Below are 18,609 nucleotides of genomic sequence, written 5' to 3'. Positions count from 1 at the left end.
AGTACAGTAATGCATTTTCAGCTTAGAGTGACGTAAACACCTATAACAAAGAAAACGGCACTTATCAGATCAAAGCAAAATAAGCAATCGATTCAAACCAGACGAAGCACGTGAAAAAGGAATGGTACTCGTATAAATACGGACGGAGCGTCTGACGCATAGCAATGGCTACCTGGTAAAGCTTAACTGCTAAGCTTACGACTCGAACCAAACTACTGTAGCTGTATTGTCTTTCATTCGACTAAATTGTGTCTCATATTACAATGGACCAACTTTGTTTCGATTTGGAGGTGCGGCCTAAAACTTTTTTTCTCCCCTTGAATTTCGAGTCTCAAATTTCAGGTGCGGCTTAGATTCGGGATTTTTTTCCCCCTTTATTTCGAGTCTCATTTTTCAGGTGCGGCTTGGATTCGAGTAAATACGGTAGACCTCAAGTACAGAGGAGGACTGAGCTGCATCTGCTCCATTGCTGTCAGGAGCCCACCTAAAAAGAACCTTGCTGATGCAAGTTTACATTGCATTGGCAACTTTTGGTGTCCACTATAAGATAAGAAGCCTGGTGTCAGCAAATACTATGAAGCAAGTGGCTGAGCTGTGGAAATTCGTTATGGAGCATGCCACTTATCCTTAAAGCCAGGGCTGGAAAATATGGCTGCTACTTATATTAGTGAAAGAACACACTTCAAAATTGTCAGGTCAGAAGCTGATCAACAGTATCAAAAATATCCTCCTCTTGTGTACGCTCATGCACATTGTAATGTCCTCACATATCACTTCCCTATGTGGCTGCCTAAGACAAAGTAGCAGGTCTGGTTACTGGTATAAGCAGATCAAGCCAGTGTAAAAACCAGAGTGATGGTAGCTCATTTCTTATGTTGTAAGGCTGAGTTGCACACCTTACTTACATGTGCTGAAGCTTTACTCACTAAAAATGGAAAAGGTTTTACAAAACATCAAGTGCTCAAACAAATGTGTATTGGGCAAGTTAGCGAACTATTAAATGAATGGTGCAATCTTGAAGGATTAACAATGGTAGCCAACTGAAAGAATGTGTGATCGGGTAACATAAATGATTTATTTTATATCTTCATCAACACAATAATGAATAACACACAGAAATTTGTTGAAATGAATGGATAAATCGATAAAACATTGTCTGTGGTGTTAAGTTTGCATATTTGTAGAACGTGTACTTCCAGACTCCAATATGTATTTATTTATCAAAAAGGTATACAGATACATAGTAATGAAGCACCAAAAATTTGTAAAAATCCTGTAGCTAAGTCATGAAAATGTAGTTCAACATACTTCAAATTTACGTGAATATGTTACTATATTACATGCCAGAAACAAGTGTGAAAAACTGCTAAATTATTAACAGTCCTGAGGTGCTCAGGTCCAACACCCACAAGTATAAACTTGTGCACCCGTTTCATTACCCAAAAACAATCACTTTAACTTTTATACCAACTGACCTCTTGCATCCATGCGTGACTGACTGATACAGACCAAGAGCATGCTGATACAGTCTTACAATACCCTCACCCAAGCCCCCCCCCCCCCCCCCCTCCTTGCCCCTTCCAAGCCAAACTACAATATACCTGCTGAGTTTAATAAAATTGGCTGCAATTCAAATTTTTTATGCTGTACATATACACTGAAGCGCCAAAGAAACTGGTATAGGCATGCTTATTCAAATATAGAGACATGTAAACAGGCAGAATTTGGCGCTGCGGTCAGCAGCATGTATATAAGACAAGTCTGGCGCAGTTGTTGGATCAGTTACTGGTGCTACAATGGCAGGTTATCAAGATTTAAGTGAATTTGAACATGGTGTTATAGTCGGCGCATGAGCGATGAGACACAACATCTCCGAGGTTGCAATGAAGTGGGGATTTTCCCATATGACCATTTCACGAGTATACCGTGAATATCAGGAACATGGTAAAACATAACATCTCCGGCATCGCTGTGGCCGGAAAAAGATCCTGCAAGAACGGGACCAATGAAGACTGAAGAAACTCGATCAATGTGACAGAAGTGCAATCCTTCCACACATTGCTGCAGATTTCAGTGCTGGACCATCAACAAGTGTCAGTGTGTGAACCATTCAACAGAACATCATCGATATGGGCTTTTGGAGCCAAATGCCCACTCGTCTACGCTTGATGATTGCATGACACAACACTTTTTGCCTCGCTTGGGCCCATCAACACCGACATTGGACTGTTGATGATTAGTAACATGTTGCCTGGACAGATTAGTCTTGGTTCAAATTGTATCAAGCGATGGATGTGAATCCAGGAACCCTGCATGTCAGCAGGGGACTGTTCAAGCTGGTGGAGGCTCAGTAATGGTGTGGGGCATGTGCAGTTGGAGTGACCCCTGATTCGTCAAGATACAACTCTGACAGGTGACACACACATAAGCATCCTGTCTGATCACCTGCATCCATTCATGTCCAGTGTGCATTCTGACGGACTTGGACAATTCCAGCAGGACAATGCGACACCCCACATGCCCACAATTGGTACAGAGTTGGCTCCAGGAATACTCTTCTGAGTTTAAACACTTTCACTGGCCACCAGACTCCCCAGATGTGAGCATTATCAAGCTTATCTGGGATGCCTTGCAATGTGCTGTTCAGAAGAAATCTCCACCTGCTCATACCCTTATGGATTTATGAACAGCCGTGCAGGATTCATGGTGTCTGTTCACTCCAGCACTACTTCAGTCATTAGTCGAGTCCATGACACATCATGTTGCGGTACTTCCGTGTGCTCGTGGGGGCACTACATGATATTAGGTAGGTGTACCAGCGTCTTTGGCTCTTCAGTGTACAATCAATATGTCGAGATGAGCACCTCTCTTCCCTCACCATTTGCTGAGTTCACAGTTCTTTCTAAGTCTATTGGTTCATTAATGTCTATAAAATCACAAGTTATGTCACATGTGTGTGTCACATAAAACAAAACAAAAATTGATTAAATAATTAACTAGGAATTAATATGGGCTGCTTATGTGAAGTGTGTCTATGCACTCCTTCCACTAATGTTTGCATCATGTTTGAACGATAAGAATCTTTATTGATGGCCAAATAAATAAATCATCAATTAACCAATAAATAAATCTTAAATCCCAACATATGATACGTTGGGAGCAAGGTTTGGACAGGTGTACATGATACTGTGTTCATGAAATGTGTAGATGTGATGGGCTCACCATTCTTGCAAATTCATCTGATCATGATTATTTAAATTAAAGTATATCATCGATTGTGTATGTGTATCTGATACTAAATGCTCAGGGATGATAACTCAGGGCTGGTGGCCTAGCGATAAACATGTAGGTACCTGGAAGCTGGGAGGTCGCAGGATCAAATCCCAGTTGCATTTCAGATTTTTCAATCTGTGTTTTAACCCAGCCTTTACATATCAGTGATGTGAGGAGTCACCTAAAATGACATATTATTTGGATCCACATTAAACTGTAGGTCCCCTTTCCACAGTTGGATAACTGAGGTGAGTTAGGGACATGCAAGTCGCCGAAGTAGTGTCCAATTGAAATCCTTGTACTTGGCCATTGAACTGTGCAGAACTGTTATTAGTGATGAAAACTGACTCCTTACCAATTGCCTGATACCTCATTTGTAAATGTAGCTCAGTGGATCTGTATGTTATTAATTTTGATATGGATTACAGCTAATACTCATTTATACGTACAATTACAACTGATAATTTTGATCGTGTATCTATTGGCAAAGTGGTGGTGAATTTGTTCCATTGTCACTTCTGTTATTTCATCATCAGCCATTTTTCATACTCTGCTGCAGTATCTTCCATTGTGCCTTCGCAACCACACTGTGGAAGTCTCTGCTGGTCGCCCTCTCCGACTCTACATGGTGGCCGAGTAGATACCAGGAGCAGGTTACTGTTGGTGGGCGATGGTTACACCTTGGCATTTACTCTCTCAGCTGCGGAGAGCCTTGCAATAGACTTGTTAGACTACGTACTATTGTGACTTTTAAATACTCCCGGATAGTGTCAAATGCTTTTGCAAGTTGCCTTAACATTCTGATATTGCTTGTGTGTTAGGTGTGTCTAGTACATATACCAGTTGTCTAGATGGCTTCAAAGATAAAATTCAAAAGGACTGATGTTGGGGCAAAGTTCATACCATGGAATTAGTACTTCCCTATCTATAATCATAGAATTCATCCATTGTGTCTCCTACAATTTGAATGAAATGTACATAAACTACTTGCTTCCTCTTATTTTGTTCCAGGGGCTAGTACTATAGAAAGTTTGGGTGAAAAAAGTTCTTAGAGACAGTAATTACAATACTTGCTGGGAGAATATGTGGCTCTAGAAGACAAGATACCTACTATTCCAGTCTATGCATTAATCATGACGACATAAAATGTCAACATGTTGATGAAAATTCGTAGGTGCAATTTAAACACCGCCTTTTTTATGTAGGAAGTTTTGAGATAAGGTATATACCAAAACCCTTATGGTTCAGTTTTCAAACCTAGATTTTCATGTAGAGTAACCCTCTCTACCTCCCCAATACACTCTTTCTCCTCCTAGTGTTTTTCTTTTTTTCTCTGAGCTCAACTTATAAAAATTTAACTTGATCACTATGCACAGTCACCTCCACCCCCACCCCCTCTTCTTCTGCACTGTGGTATTCACCAACCACAGGCTGATGAAAAGTGTGGAAGTGAGTAAAAATTGGTGCATCATGTATGACATCTGCATCAAAATGATGTGGTTTCCTCATGAAATCGTTCATTTTCCTCTTTGTTTTCTTTCTGTTTGAAGCGAATAAACTTGAGGCATGAAGGAAAGTTGGATCCTTTTATAGTTCTATCTCAGTCATAACTCATTTTGAATATTAATCTGTGTCTGACTATTGTATAATCAGATGTATAGAAAATTGTATCATCCTTAATGCCGTCTAAGAGAATTTTCCACTTACATTTGTATACTTTTTTATACAATTTTTACAGGAACAGAAAATGGAAAACATCCAGTAAAGCAGATTTTTATTACTTTTAAAACCTTGTTTCATTACAGGTTTCTTCAGCACAGGAGACAGTGCATCACCCGGAAATTATGGGCTAAAAGACCAAGTTGCAGCATTAAAGTGGATCCAGCAGAATATTGAATACTTTGGTGGTGACAGTAACACTGTTACGATATTTGGTCAAGATGCTGGTGGTGCAAGTGTCCACTACCACATGCTATCATCACTGAGTAAAGGTACATACATACATATGTACATATATGCATTGCAGTATCACAATAATCAATACATGGAATTGTGACAGATTTAACAAATCTAAATAGAGGTAAGAAAAAATACCTTCCAGTTCAGTTCTCAAAAGATCTTCTTGTGAGTGAAAGGAGTATTGTTGTTTCAGAAACAATAGCAATGTTCAGTATCTGAATTTATTTCTTGGTTATCAGCATCATATCTGTGCCATTGCTCTCATTATAAACTGATGAAAGCTTCTTTTACTAGTGCTAAAACATTGTGTTGGTTTAGTTTGTAATTACAGCAGTCATTGTCAATATGCAGTGCATGTGAACTTCTGGCACAGAAAAGTGAACAATGCTGCCTTGAATATAGTGAACAAATAAATATTGCAGTGGCTTTACTCTATCACATTCAGTTTGCAAGGAAGATAAAATGTTTGACTTGAAAGTCTGTTCTATCCTCCAAGCATTGTTACAAACACTGTGAGTACCTTAGATTTGTGGTCCACTTCCAGTGATAAAACCCAGGCTTTCACCCATCTGACTGAAAGTTTTAATGCATGAATATTTTCTTTAATGACTATAAGATAATTGTATTTGAGGTACCCATGTACTGAAAGTTAGACAGCACCTAGAGAAATAGTTTTGTTTATTTGTCTTTAATTTTCTGGGAAGTTAGTTTGGGTTTTTGTCCAACAACATGATAAAAGATACAGTTGCGCAACCTGGGCACTTCTGTGTATCAAACGACATTTTCCTGTTGATGTCCTCATTGTTTGAGAACTGATTTTGTCAACATCAGCTCTTGATTATCCTGATTGTTACACGCATACCACCACCAGTAACTGTTAAGTCTCCAATTACATACACACAAAAAATAATTTCTGTCACTTCAAATTCTGATGCAGAATTTCTCCTACCTTACTCGTAACATTTTTAATTACATTGTGTGGAGCTTTTCTGGTGGAGAAAATAACTTCTCATGTCAGTACACACAAATACAACTTGCTACTCACCATGTAGAAGAGATGCTGAATTGGAGATAGGCACAACAAAAAGTCTGCCACAAATAAAGCTTTCAGGCAGTAAGGCCTTCGTCAAAAAAAAAAAAAAAAAAAAAAAAAGGAAAACACACACACACACACACACACACACACACACACACACACACACGACTGCGGCCCTGCGGCCTCAGGCAACTGAAGCCACACTACAAGCAGCAGCACCAGTGCATTATGGGAGTGGTGACTGGGTGCAGGTAAGGAGAAGGCTGGGGTGGGGAGGGGGAGCCAGCTTCTTACCCCCACCCAGTTGCTACTCACGTCATGCAAAGGTGCTGCTGCTCGCAGTGTGGCTTCAGTTGCCTGAGACTGCAGTCGTGCGTGTGTGCGTGCGTGTGCGCGCAGGTGTTTTAACATTTTGACGACACAAGGAGCAGTGCGAAACTGGACTGCGTACACAATTCACATCCTTCTCTCTTCTCTCTCTCTCTCTCTCTCTCTCTCTCTCTCTCTCTCTCTATCAGATGACTTGTGACGTGTCTAGCTGATCCTCTTCTCTGGTTAATCAGCTACATCAAAAGCTTCTTCTCCAAAAACTGTTGCTGGTTATAGGAATTTAAAAGACTCCACTTTTGAAATAATTGGGTAGTTGTAGAAAACTTTCAGTTCAATCATGGTATATTTTCACTTCAACAGGAAACCACTTTACCATTTCTTGTATAAACATTTAAACTCTGTTAAGCCAACTGAGTCATCAAACATTAGACTCTATTAATATACATTTATATCATGGTTGGTTTAATAACCATCACAAATTATTAACATGTCTCGCCTCTAGAGAGTCCCATATATAACCCTTCCCAGCCCCCTTCCCCAGGATCCGTACCTAACTGGTACTTGAGTGAGAAGCCAGAGGAGGTATGGTGTTAATCGCCTCCTACAGAACGGACATTCTCACCTTCACCCCTAAGGTCCCCAAAGAAAATCTTAGCAACCCCTATGGAACAGCAAACGGTGAAGAATCAGTCACACTTGTTTGCGAGGGTCGTTTGAAAGGTGTGATGTGTGTTTAGTGTTAGTCATGCTTGTACCTACACTTCCCACCCCTTTGAAAATCGATACAAACCCTCCCATCTACATTACACCTCATAAAAGGTAAAAAATATTCTGTATTAAGTATCAAATTATGTACCATGTTATCGTTATTTAGTTATTCACACAATATTGTATCTTGTGTTAACTTAATATCAGTTTCAGTTTATCAAAATGAATACGCTCCAAAAATTATAAATTTTAACTTTTACTTGAACACTTTACCTTCATTATGAAACTAGTAATCTCGTGAATTCTTTAATTATTTTAAAAGTTATGTGCTAGCTGTGGTTCTCCCTAAGTACCCAGAAACATGTGGCAAATAAGGGTTTACCAGACAGCTTTCAAGAAATTCATTTTTAGAGTCCTTATAATGACATCTCATATCAATAGAACATACTCCATTAATGACATTGATTCCATTTAGACCTCTACACACTGGTTTGCAAGGCAAACTGGAGAAGAGATTACCTTTAAAGAATAGCTTAGGAAAAAATAAGACCTAACTATACGTGGATGGCGGGAGAGACTGGCTGGCTAGGCAAAAATAAGATTTAACTATAGGTGGATGGTGGGGGAGACTGGCTGGCTAGGCAAATTTGGTCTATCTTACGTCAGGGGTAATTTGCGCACCCATTCCCATCTCCTGTCACCACCTAGCAAGTCAAAATAAGTTGGGATAACATGAGACGAGTCATGAAGATAGGCAGGGGCACCGCTGGAATAACCGAGGAAGAGGCTACATACCAAGTTTTTGGAGAAGAAGCTTTTGATGTAGCTGATTAACCAGAGAAGAGGATCAGCTAGACACGTCACAAGTCATCTGAGAGAGAGAGTGAGAGAGAGAGAGAAGAGAAGAGAGAAGGATGTGAATTGTGTACGCAGTCCAGTTTCGCACTGCTCCTTGTGTCGTCAAAGAGGCTGCATACCAAAAGCAGTTTTGGTTGACGTAATCAGTTCCTCACTGCTATGTTTCTCTATTAAACTGTAATTGGGGGATAATAGGATAGTGTAAGTAGGGGGAATTCGTTGCAGGAAACTTTTATGACAGAAGAAACACCGGGAACAACTAGGGATCAGACAGTTGTTACTGTGCCCATTAACACAGAATGTTAACGTCCCTGGGAGACATATGTGACTCTGCCTGGATCCCATGGATCTGATATTAACTTCACTTTAGCAAGTGCAAACCAGCACTTCTCTTTGCAGTCCATGTTTAAGGCATCAGGTGTGTCTACAAAGGACAATAATTCTTCTATGGTTTTCCACCCACTACATAATATATCTATCTTAGCATAGATGTGTAAGTGTCTTATTAAAATTCGGACCAACCCTTCTTCCTCCATGGGCTTATCTAAATACTTCGCTCTAGTTAAATGCCAGTTGAAATACTTTTGCATTGTACCCCACGTACTGTTGTAATACTTTGGGTCCCACAAATCAGATATTACCTAGTTTTTCTTGGGCACTTGCTGACCAACACTTCTCCTTAAACTTCTTATGGAAGTCTGCCCAAGACGAAAAGTTTTCGATGCTTACTGTACTCCACTCTGAGGATTCTCCTAAAAGATACTCCACTGCAAATTCAATCCTTTTTTAATCTTTCCAAGTCTTGGGCAAGGCTTGATTGAACCTTTAAAAAAAAGTGAGTAGGGTGTACTTCCCCATCTGGCTTAAACTTAGGAAACTCCCTAGATAACCCTGAATTTGATTCCCATTGTAAATCTGTCATTACTTCACTAGTTAATACTTTGTTAGGAGAAGTCACCCTATTTTCCATTTTGTCCTGTATAAGTTTTAATTCTTTCCAAAGTTCATCTACATCTCTCTTAGTGTTACTAAGTTCAGAAGATAAAATATGAGACACGTTGTCGGAGGTTACTCTTGCAGCAACTATTCTAGCATCTCTTGTACCTGTTCCTCCAGATTATTGATATTTATTATGTCTGAAGTGGCTAGTTTTTATTTAAAATTTCTTTCCACGTTATCATCTCGAGTGTTAATGCCCGCAATTTGCAATTGGAATATAGGAATTAGTTTGTCCTGCTTCTCAACACTTTCCTTTAAAGTGTGTAATCCTCGTTTTATAGCATCAAATGTAACATTACATACACTCTGAGATGATCCTAATTTTTTACTTAATTCAGACTCTACACTATTACATTTATCTTCAATATCGAATTCTAACTTCTTTGCTAAATCTTGGAATTTGTTACTCTGTGTCTGATTAGCCAGTGAACAGCTGATTGACATGAGTACTTAAAGAACTAGTTAATTCACCTTTCAAATCTGTTTTAAAATTTTCCACTTTAGTGGTTAAAATGTCAAATTCAGTCTTTAAATTTCCCATGCCTTCATGCAACTGGCTAAATTCCTTATTTTGTTCATCTACTTTTGCGCTTAACAATCCTAAAGTTTTATTCTGACCGTCCAATTGATTATTTACTTGAGTATTCACTGTGTCTATTTCTCTACTTAAATTAGCACTCTATGCATTGAGCTTTTCACTTGGAGTTGCTGAATCTGCCTTCTGGTCATCCAACTTAGCATTCAACTGAGTATTTACTGAATCTAACTTAAGACTTTGAACATTTACAACTGCACTCTGTGCTTCTAAATTTTTACTTAAAGTAGTAATTTGGGCGTTTTGAGCTTTGATTAAATTCACTACTTTAGACCAGTCAGGCGTTTCACTACTCACTTTAATAGCCTTGACTGATTCTGAAGTTTCTCCTAGTTGCTATTCTTGATCCATAACTTTACACATTTTAGACCTTGTGAGCATTAAAAAAAAATTCTACTCGACTCATAATGACTACAATATAGTCTATTTCAACAGTTCCTTCAACTTTGTTTCACACTTACCCGGCATAGAGTTCTATCTGCGTAGGTGAGCGGATGTGTATTCAGTGCTGGTGAATGGCACTGGCACCGGCATCGTTGGATGTTGGTTTCATAATCAGCGTCAGCGAGCGGATGTGGAGTCAGCCCCTGTGAGCAGCACTGGCGCCGGCATCATCGGATGTAAGGATTGTTACTGTCAGTGTCGGTTACGATGTGTGTGAGAGCTGTGTACTCTCCACACCAAATCCTCTTAGTTCAAGTATTCTCGGCGGAACTCTTCTTAGTCTAAAATTTTGAAGTCTGCTCTCCATTTCGTTGACGCTATTACTTTCTTAAGTCTTTTATTGTGTTGCATTTACAACTTTCTTCCATTTAGTTTCTTGGACTCAACCCAATTACTCAAAACAGTTCTCTTATCTTGTTAAGCCTGGTTGCTATGGCAACTCAGAATATCTTCTTCCCATTTCCATCTTAAAATTCCCGTTTTCTTCGAGTCCTGTCACTTAGGTCGCCACATTCTAATGTTTTGACGACACGAGGAGCAGTGCGAAACTGGATTGCATTCACAATTCACACATATCTCTAATCAGTTGACTTACGTGACAGGTCTAGCCGATCCTCTTCTCTGGGTAATCAGATACGTCGATCTCCAGAAGCTTCTTCTCCGAAGACTATCACTGGTTGTAGGAATTTGAAAGACTCCACTTTTGAAATAATTGGGTACTTGTAGAAAACTTTCAGTTCAATCATGGTATATTTTCACTTCAACAGGAAACCACTTTACCATTTCTTGTATAAACATTTAAACTCTGTTAAGCCAACTGAGTCATCAAACATCATACTCTGTTAATATACATTTATATCATGGTTGGTTTAAGAACGACGACAAATTATTAACATGTCTTGCGTCTAGCGAGTCCCGTACATGAAGTAAGTAAAAGTCTATTCAATCCATGCTTCATCTGTCTCTTTAACAGTTATCACAGTACCATAAACCACAGAATATTACATAAACACTCCTTGTCCTTTTAATACAGCTTCAAAGGCGCGACCAGCAAACACTCGTCGGGGCCGATCGTCTGACGCAGCTCCTGTCCTCCCATGACAAACGTCAATCCTGCGCGCACACGCGCGCGCGCGCACGCGCGCGCGCGCGCACACACAGACATGTGTTGCACAGTAAATATTTTCTCTCACACTTATCTTTAAAACATCACATGTTTGAGTTGTCAGAAAATGGTTCCAGAGAGAGAGAGAGAGAGAGAGAGAGAGAGAGAGAGAGAGAGAGTGTGCGTGCGTGCGGGTCTATTTTTAACAAAGGCCTCACTGGCCAAAAGCTTTATTTGTGACAGTCTTTTTGTTGTGGCTATCAGTGACTCAGCATCTCCACTATATGGTGAGTAGCAATTTCCTTTTCATAATATTATTACATTCGATCTTGGATTTTCCATTTTGATTTAATGTAATATTTAAATTTTTTCTTAATACCAAACATAAACTATAAACAAATGTAATCGCAATAGTGTTTCTGTATGCTTATTATTCTATAACAGTTATATGTGAGCCTTCTAGAAGCTTTTCTGCAACAACCCATCTTCTTGTTTGATGTCCTCTAATAGCATGTACAGTGCCTGTCGCAGGTTGCAAGTTGTCCCTTCCACCAGCCATAAGAAACATAGAGAAGTATCAGCTCTTAAATACCACAGTGCACACCTATAAATATGTACATTTGTATATTCTTATGAATGAATGACTCACAGTTATAATAGCAGTACAGAATATGTCATTAGTCCATCCTGAACTTTCCATTGTTTAACTAATAGTTTTAGAAGCAGGTACAACACTTAGGATGGAACTTTACCATTAATTAATTTATTCTTATGCATTCACAGTGTAACTTTTGGGCTCATGTAAACTTCTGATGACTTGTGTGTTAGAAATTCTAAAAAGAACTCCTTTTCAGTATTAGTCGTACTGAAAGGTGTGGCGATAAAAGTTTGTCAGAGTTGATTTCTCTGTGCACACTGTAGCACAAGGTCTAATCAGGAAATGTGCATCCTCTGATAATCCTGCCATCGTAAATTTATTTTGTATAAGCTGGGTGTTAGTGACAACTTTACATTTAGTTGCTTTGTTTATAGTTAGTGGTGTCAAGTATTAGAACATCTTTATTAGTCAGTTTAGTATATTCCCTTGTATATTTATTTGTTTACAGTTGCATAACATGTAGTTCTTTTTTTTTTATTACTGCAAGGTCTCTTTCATGCTGCTATTTCTCAGAGTGGCACTGCTTTATGTCCATGGGCTTCATCTCGGGAACCCACACTGTATGCCAATAAACTGGGGTCCTTGGTTGGCTGCTCTTGGACATCAGCTGCTGAACTTGTGCAGTGTCTTAGGAAAAAAGAAGGGAGAATTATTATTGAAGCCGATAGACAGTTTCTGGTAAGGACACACATTATTTTAGATCTTTGTAATAAAGAGTGAGTGGTATTTGGGTTTATTAGAGTGAACTGTGTGTGTTAATTATAGGGAGCCTTGTTCTTCCGAATGAAGCAGCATGTGTATACACGCAGATGTCATTTCAAGTCTTAGAACTTTGGGCTATATATTCTTTGATATTTTCATGAGGACATGGACTCTATATTGTTGTCACAATATATTTTGTTGTGCTTGTATCATGTCAGCACATTGATATATACTTGCACTGGTTATTTTAATCTGTAAACTTTCAGGTGCTGTCAAAACTTGTTAATACTACAGAGTATCCATAAATAATTAGCACTGTGTAATGCCCATATCAAATATTGTACCAGCTGTTGGTACGCATGCAACAGGATACACTACCTAATATGTTCCAAAACGCAGTGCATGAAAATGGGATTCTTCCTCACTCGTGCCTTGGATTCTATTCATAGTTCAAGGTTAAAGTGTTTTGGATAACCCTTGGACTAGGAACCAGTTGTATAGTCAACAGAATGATCGTCTTAGTGTCACTGTACTACAGTACAGGGTCAAAGTATGAACATTACACACTTCCTGCTGCTTAAGGAAATGAAACAAATAGGTTAGTTCTTTTCGCATTTGATGTGGTCTATGAAGGACCTTAAGGGGTTTTTGGAGGCATCGTTAGTTCATGGATGTTTGCTTAGACCCCCCCCCAGCAAAAAAAAAAATCATTTTTTCATACCAAAACCGAGCTGTGGAATCAAAAATGGCTATGTACAGCAAATAGCCGAAATTTTTATTGGCATCTTTACTGTTTTCAATATACAGAGATTCGAAGTTACTTTACACATACATGCAAAATAAGCATGTAAAATCCGGTGTGAGGCAAAATCTAAATAATAAATAACTGCAGCAAATTGCTCAGATTTGAACATTGTATTATATAGGCATTTATCGAGAAATGCCATCTTCCTGTTTTCAAAAATGTCTATCTGTTATTGAGAAACGCCCCAAAAAACATGGTTTTTGGGTACAAAAACTGAGCCCCAGATTCCAAGACAGCTATGCACAGGAAATGGCTGTAATTTCTGTAATATATTCCTAGAGATCCTGATGTTGAACAACCTTGAACATTTCTTGATAGCTTTATCCGTTTCCTAGATACAGAAGTTCAAAGTTACCGTACCTGCTCATGTAAAAACACACACACACACACACACACACACACACACACACACACATAAAATCTGTTGTGAGGGGAAAATATAGCCTATAAAGTGTCATAATATGGAGGGATATGCTATAAAGTGTCTCATTTATCATCAGAAGGGTTGCGGGAATCCCACGTACTACTGAGGCACATGCAAAATTTTTGTGGACTTGAAATTCATTCTGAGGTGTAAAATTAGTTTTGAGTTATTTCAATTTCATGTAATAAGCTATCAAAAGTTTACTGAACCATAAAGTTCTTTTCATATGGGTGACATGCTCTGTTGTGATAGGGCAGAGAAGTGAAACAGCAGAAAAACACCGCTATCGGAGATAAAAAAAGGCATATAAGCTCCTGACATGTTCTGTAGGGCGGACAACCACATCCAAGCTTTGACATTTTTCAAAGAAAATTCTGCACTGGCTGTATGAATGATTTTTATTAAATCTGTGACCAGTTTCGCACCACTTATCAGTGCATCCTCGGGCAATCTGTACAAAAAATAATATAATAAGAGCTCATATGAACTGTTTGATCCCCCCCCCCCCCCAATTCTTAGGTGTAAATTAAACTTTTAAATAGCCAGTTTCTTGAATGGAATAAGAAAGTATTCACAAACATTTTCTAAAAGACCCTTGTGCCTAATATCGGTCTGGGCATTAAGTGAGGAGCGAGGGGATTTCTTCAGAACTCGGAAGATTTCAATCTTTTCCAAAACACTGAGAGTGTTGCCCTTACTTTCAAAGTGTAACACCTGCATGTTGTTTTGGATACCGGTGATATGGTGACCCGTTTCCCGCAAATGCGCACCTACGGCTGATTTTGAGCCTGTTTCGCTGATGTGCTCCTTAAATTTTTAAGAAAGGTTTCTAAATTTTAACTACCACTTTCACCAGATGATGGTATATTGGATGTGAATGGTGGGGAGTGGCTACAGGCCAATGTTCAATGTTACTATGTTATAAATAGCATATCTGAGTACTTTCTTGTTTCATTAAAAAAACTGGCTATTTAAAAGTTTAATTTACACCTCAGAATTGGGGGACCAAATAGTTTATATGAACTCTTATTATATTATTTTTTGCACAGATTGCCTGAGGATTCACCGATAAGTGGTGCGAAACTGGTCGCAGATTTAATAAAAATCATTCATACAGCCAGTGCAGAATTTTCTCTGAAAAAATATAAGCTCCTGTTCAAAAGACTCTGACTGAAAACTGGGCTACCAGCTGCCTCATTCTACCTTCTTCGGCAGCTTTAAAAATTTTGGCACACAAACGTATAAATGTTTCTTTGTGCCAATAGAGAAGGAGACATTGGCAGTGGAAAAGAGACAGAAAGCTAATAAATACTGGAAGATTATAGACAGTGGTTGTGTTCTAGAAAGAGCCAAGGAGACACTGGCCATGTGAGAGAAAGATAGGGACACAGTGGCAGTGGAACATTGTTGACAGTGACAGAACAGTAGTGCGAAAAGAGTGCCAGGGTGGAAGGAATAAAGAAACAGAGAAAATGGAAGTGGATGATGGAGAGGGTATATGACAATGACTGAGAGCAGAAGGGTATGAGCAACTTATAGCAGTGGACTAGTGGGTGTGAGCAGCTTACAATTGGTGGAGCTTGTGTGAGAGAGAGGTAAGATGCACATTAAAAAGAGCGCGAGTATGTTCCCATGCCAAAATTGTTGGAATTTTTTTAGTGGTGATGATGAGGGTGGAATGAGGTAGATGTAGCCCACGTTTCAGTGAGAGTTTTTTTTTTAAACAGGATAGGGTTTGTGCTCTGATAGGAGCTTTTTTCTGTTGGTTTTGATTTTATCTGGAAGGTGGTGCTGAAGTAGGCCCAGCTTTTAAACCATTTGTAGAAATAAAGTGGAATGGTGCATTATTGTAGTTTATTGATTGCCAAGCCAGACTGTCATTAAAACATTAGAAGCTAATATAATGTCTCTTCATGGTTGCAAGCAAAACAACTCAAAATTTGTGGTTAAAATTACTTTGAACTTGAACCACAAATAAAACAAATTGTAAATATGGTTTTTAATTTCAAAAATATCTTATAACCCAGTGAATCACATTGTCATTTCGAAGGTGTAGTTTTATGCATGCTACGGTTAAAGTGTGCCAGTTGAAACTATCTGGCAACATACACAGGTACTGTTCAGAAGTTTTAAACTAGCTAGTTGGATGCATAAAAATCAGCAAGCACTCGGAACTTGCATACCTGTTTAAACATCTGTTGAATAATAACTACGGCAGAGCGTAGTTCAGGATACACTGTATGCATTAAGGATTGCTGAAGATGAAGAGAAGGCAAAATTTTTAAGGTAATGCATCTATTACTGTCAGTGTTCCCAGAGATCAAGCACTTGTTGGCAAGTTTCTGAATGCTGACCTCCATATCAACATTCCAATTTTTAATTTAGGTCCACTAATCATTTTATCCTTTGTGTTGAGAATGGTTTGCAACTATTCTTTTTTTTTACAGCAGTAGTTGAAGTTCATATCATATAATTCATAATGTATTATAATGGAGAGGAATTAATTTCAGAGCTTTGATAAAACATCAATGACATTCATGTTTGTTGTGAAATTTTTTATATATGTCCACTGCTAGTAGGAATGTGTCTTTAGTGACAGCAGCACTTGATGGAGGTTTGTTATTTTGTTCATCCACAACCGGAAGTTCATCAAAAATGGTATTATAAGGCCAGAGTTAACATCTTGGACTGTTTTTTCAAGATGTTAATTCCAATTAACAAACCTAAGAACTGCTATGTTACAGAGGCTAATATGTCTTCCATTGTTTCACTGCAAATCTGCCAAGAGTGAATGCCCCTCACAATAACTGAGATGTCTGTGAATTAGACAAAAGAAGTTAAACAGTGTAAAGTCTGATGATGATTTATGTGGTTCCATGGTGGTTCTATGGGGAATTGTTGCATTATAAATCCAAAGGTCTAAGGTTTGATCTCGAACTGAGCACAGAATTTTTTTCTGTTGCTTAGCATTCTTTCATCTATGGAACAATTTGACAATGCATAAAAAATGCCAAGTTGCACATTGTGTCCACATTAAACTATAAGTGTCACTTAAAATGTTGGATAAAAATATGAAAACACCATAAAAAGGCATGCTAGAACATAAATGCTGGTGTCAGTGAAGCCTGCAGGTTGCACTGTTGTATTTGACCGCAAACAGCGCCTGTGCAATATTCTCAGTTTGTTGCAAATGTCAGACATGGTCAGAACAGTGTTACAAGTAGCTGTGATTATATTGTGTTGGAGCTAAGTGAATTCAAACATGGGAGAATTGTGGGTGCTCCATAACAAAGGGAGCCAAAATGATTGGTGTTTCGAGAGGCATTGTATTGAAGATTAATACTGTGTACAAGGAATGCGGAAAAATGTCATCTGCAAGTCACGATGTGAATGCAAGTGTGTGTTGAGTTATCAGAACTGAATGTCGAACTCGCAAACCCTGTCGGCACCAAAACAACATGAAGGGAGCTCCACAAGCACGGAATTGCAGGGAAAGCTGAATTCCAAAAACCACTCATCAGTGATGCAATTGCTTGCCAACACCATAAAACCTGGACTATGCAGAAATGGAAGGAGATCATTTGGTCAGATGAGTCTTGTTTGAAATTTTTTTCCAGCTTCTGGATATTGGCATCTTAACCAAAAAGCTAAAATTACAAAAGCATAAAATATAAAATAATAAGAACCAAAATCAAACAAAAAGAGTGAAAAGTGATAGTTCAGCAATGATTTGGGAAGCCGTTACTCTGCAAGGTCACATTACCGCCGTGGATTATGTGATAATACTGTCTGATCAGGTCCAACCCATGGGACAATGTTTGTTTTGAAATGTTGGTGCTTTGTTCAAAGCCCCTGTCTGCACAGCTTCCATTATCCAGGACCGCTGTTCTGAGCATGAGAATGAATTTTTGCATCTCCCCTGATCACAACGGTCACCAGAATTCAATAATATTAAACCTTTGTGGTCTACTTTGGAGAGAAAGGTGCATGATTGTTATCCACATCTCTGTAATTGTTACCTGAACTTATCCATATTTTGCAGGAATCATACGGGACCTGTATTTATCAGTTCTGAAACAAGTAGGAGCTGTGTTTAATAACAGGTTTCCTACACAATACTCACATATAGGCTTCACCTTGGGTTGCTTTTTTTTTTTCCTATATTGTTGTTCAACTTCTGTGTACCTGGCTAGATAAGTGAGTTAAAAGGCTGGATAAAGGCAAAGGGTCTGTCACCTCCATTAGGTTAATGCCCAGTGCAGCACTGTGGAGTAAAACTGGTCCATTTACCCTTTTTTCCCCCCCCAGTTTGGTTTTGATATTAAATTTAGTCATTATAGATTGTGTGTAATAACTCTACTCTCTACATTTCAAGGGCAGTGCTACTTTATGGCAATAGTTGAAGGAAAGCTCCATCCAGTTCTTAAAGTGAGGCCATTCTTTAACTTGTATGTGAAAAATGTAAAAGCTGTTTTCAGTTGGACAATAAATGAAGTTGTGTGTCACTTCCAGGGTATGTTTGGATTGGGATGAACCTAAAGTGAAGCCTAGTAAACATGTGATCTAGCAACAGCCTTCAGTGTTAACAGAAATTTATTGAAGAAGGGGAAAAATTCTAAAATTTCTACTTTCTTATGTAATTGATTTGGTGAGCATTAAACATGTCACAGGGGAAGAATACAAAACCAATTGTATCTCAAATGATTGATAACT

The 18,609-nt window shown here is 38.7% G+C and overlaps 1 protein-coding gene across 2 annotated transcripts in view; it reads left to right on the top strand.

The window, feature by feature from the left end:
- The window catches only part of LOC126252805 (venom carboxylesterase-6-like), a 152,161-nt gene that overhangs the window by 76,111 nt on the left and 57,441 nt on the right, over positions 1–18,609 (top strand). For both annotated transcript variants that reach the window (XM_049953742.1, XM_049953741.1), the window contains exons 4-5: positions 5,079–5,264; positions 12,453–12,643. In XM_049953742.1, coding sequence (XP_049809699.1) covers positions 5,079–5,264; positions 12,453–12,643 — 377 coding nt within the window. The remainder of the gene's footprint in view (positions 1–5,078; positions 5,265–12,452; positions 12,644–18,609) is intronic.

This window comes from Schistocerca nitens, chromosome 4 (assembly GCF_023898315.1).
Source record: "Schistocerca nitens isolate TAMUIC-IGC-003100 chromosome 4, iqSchNite1.1, whole genome shotgun sequence".
NCBI classification, from domain to species: domain Eukaryota; kingdom Metazoa; phylum Arthropoda; class Insecta; order Orthoptera; family Acrididae; genus Schistocerca; species Schistocerca nitens.
Note: the sequence above shows the minus strand (reverse complement) of the source record. Positions and strands in the feature narration are given on the sequence as shown.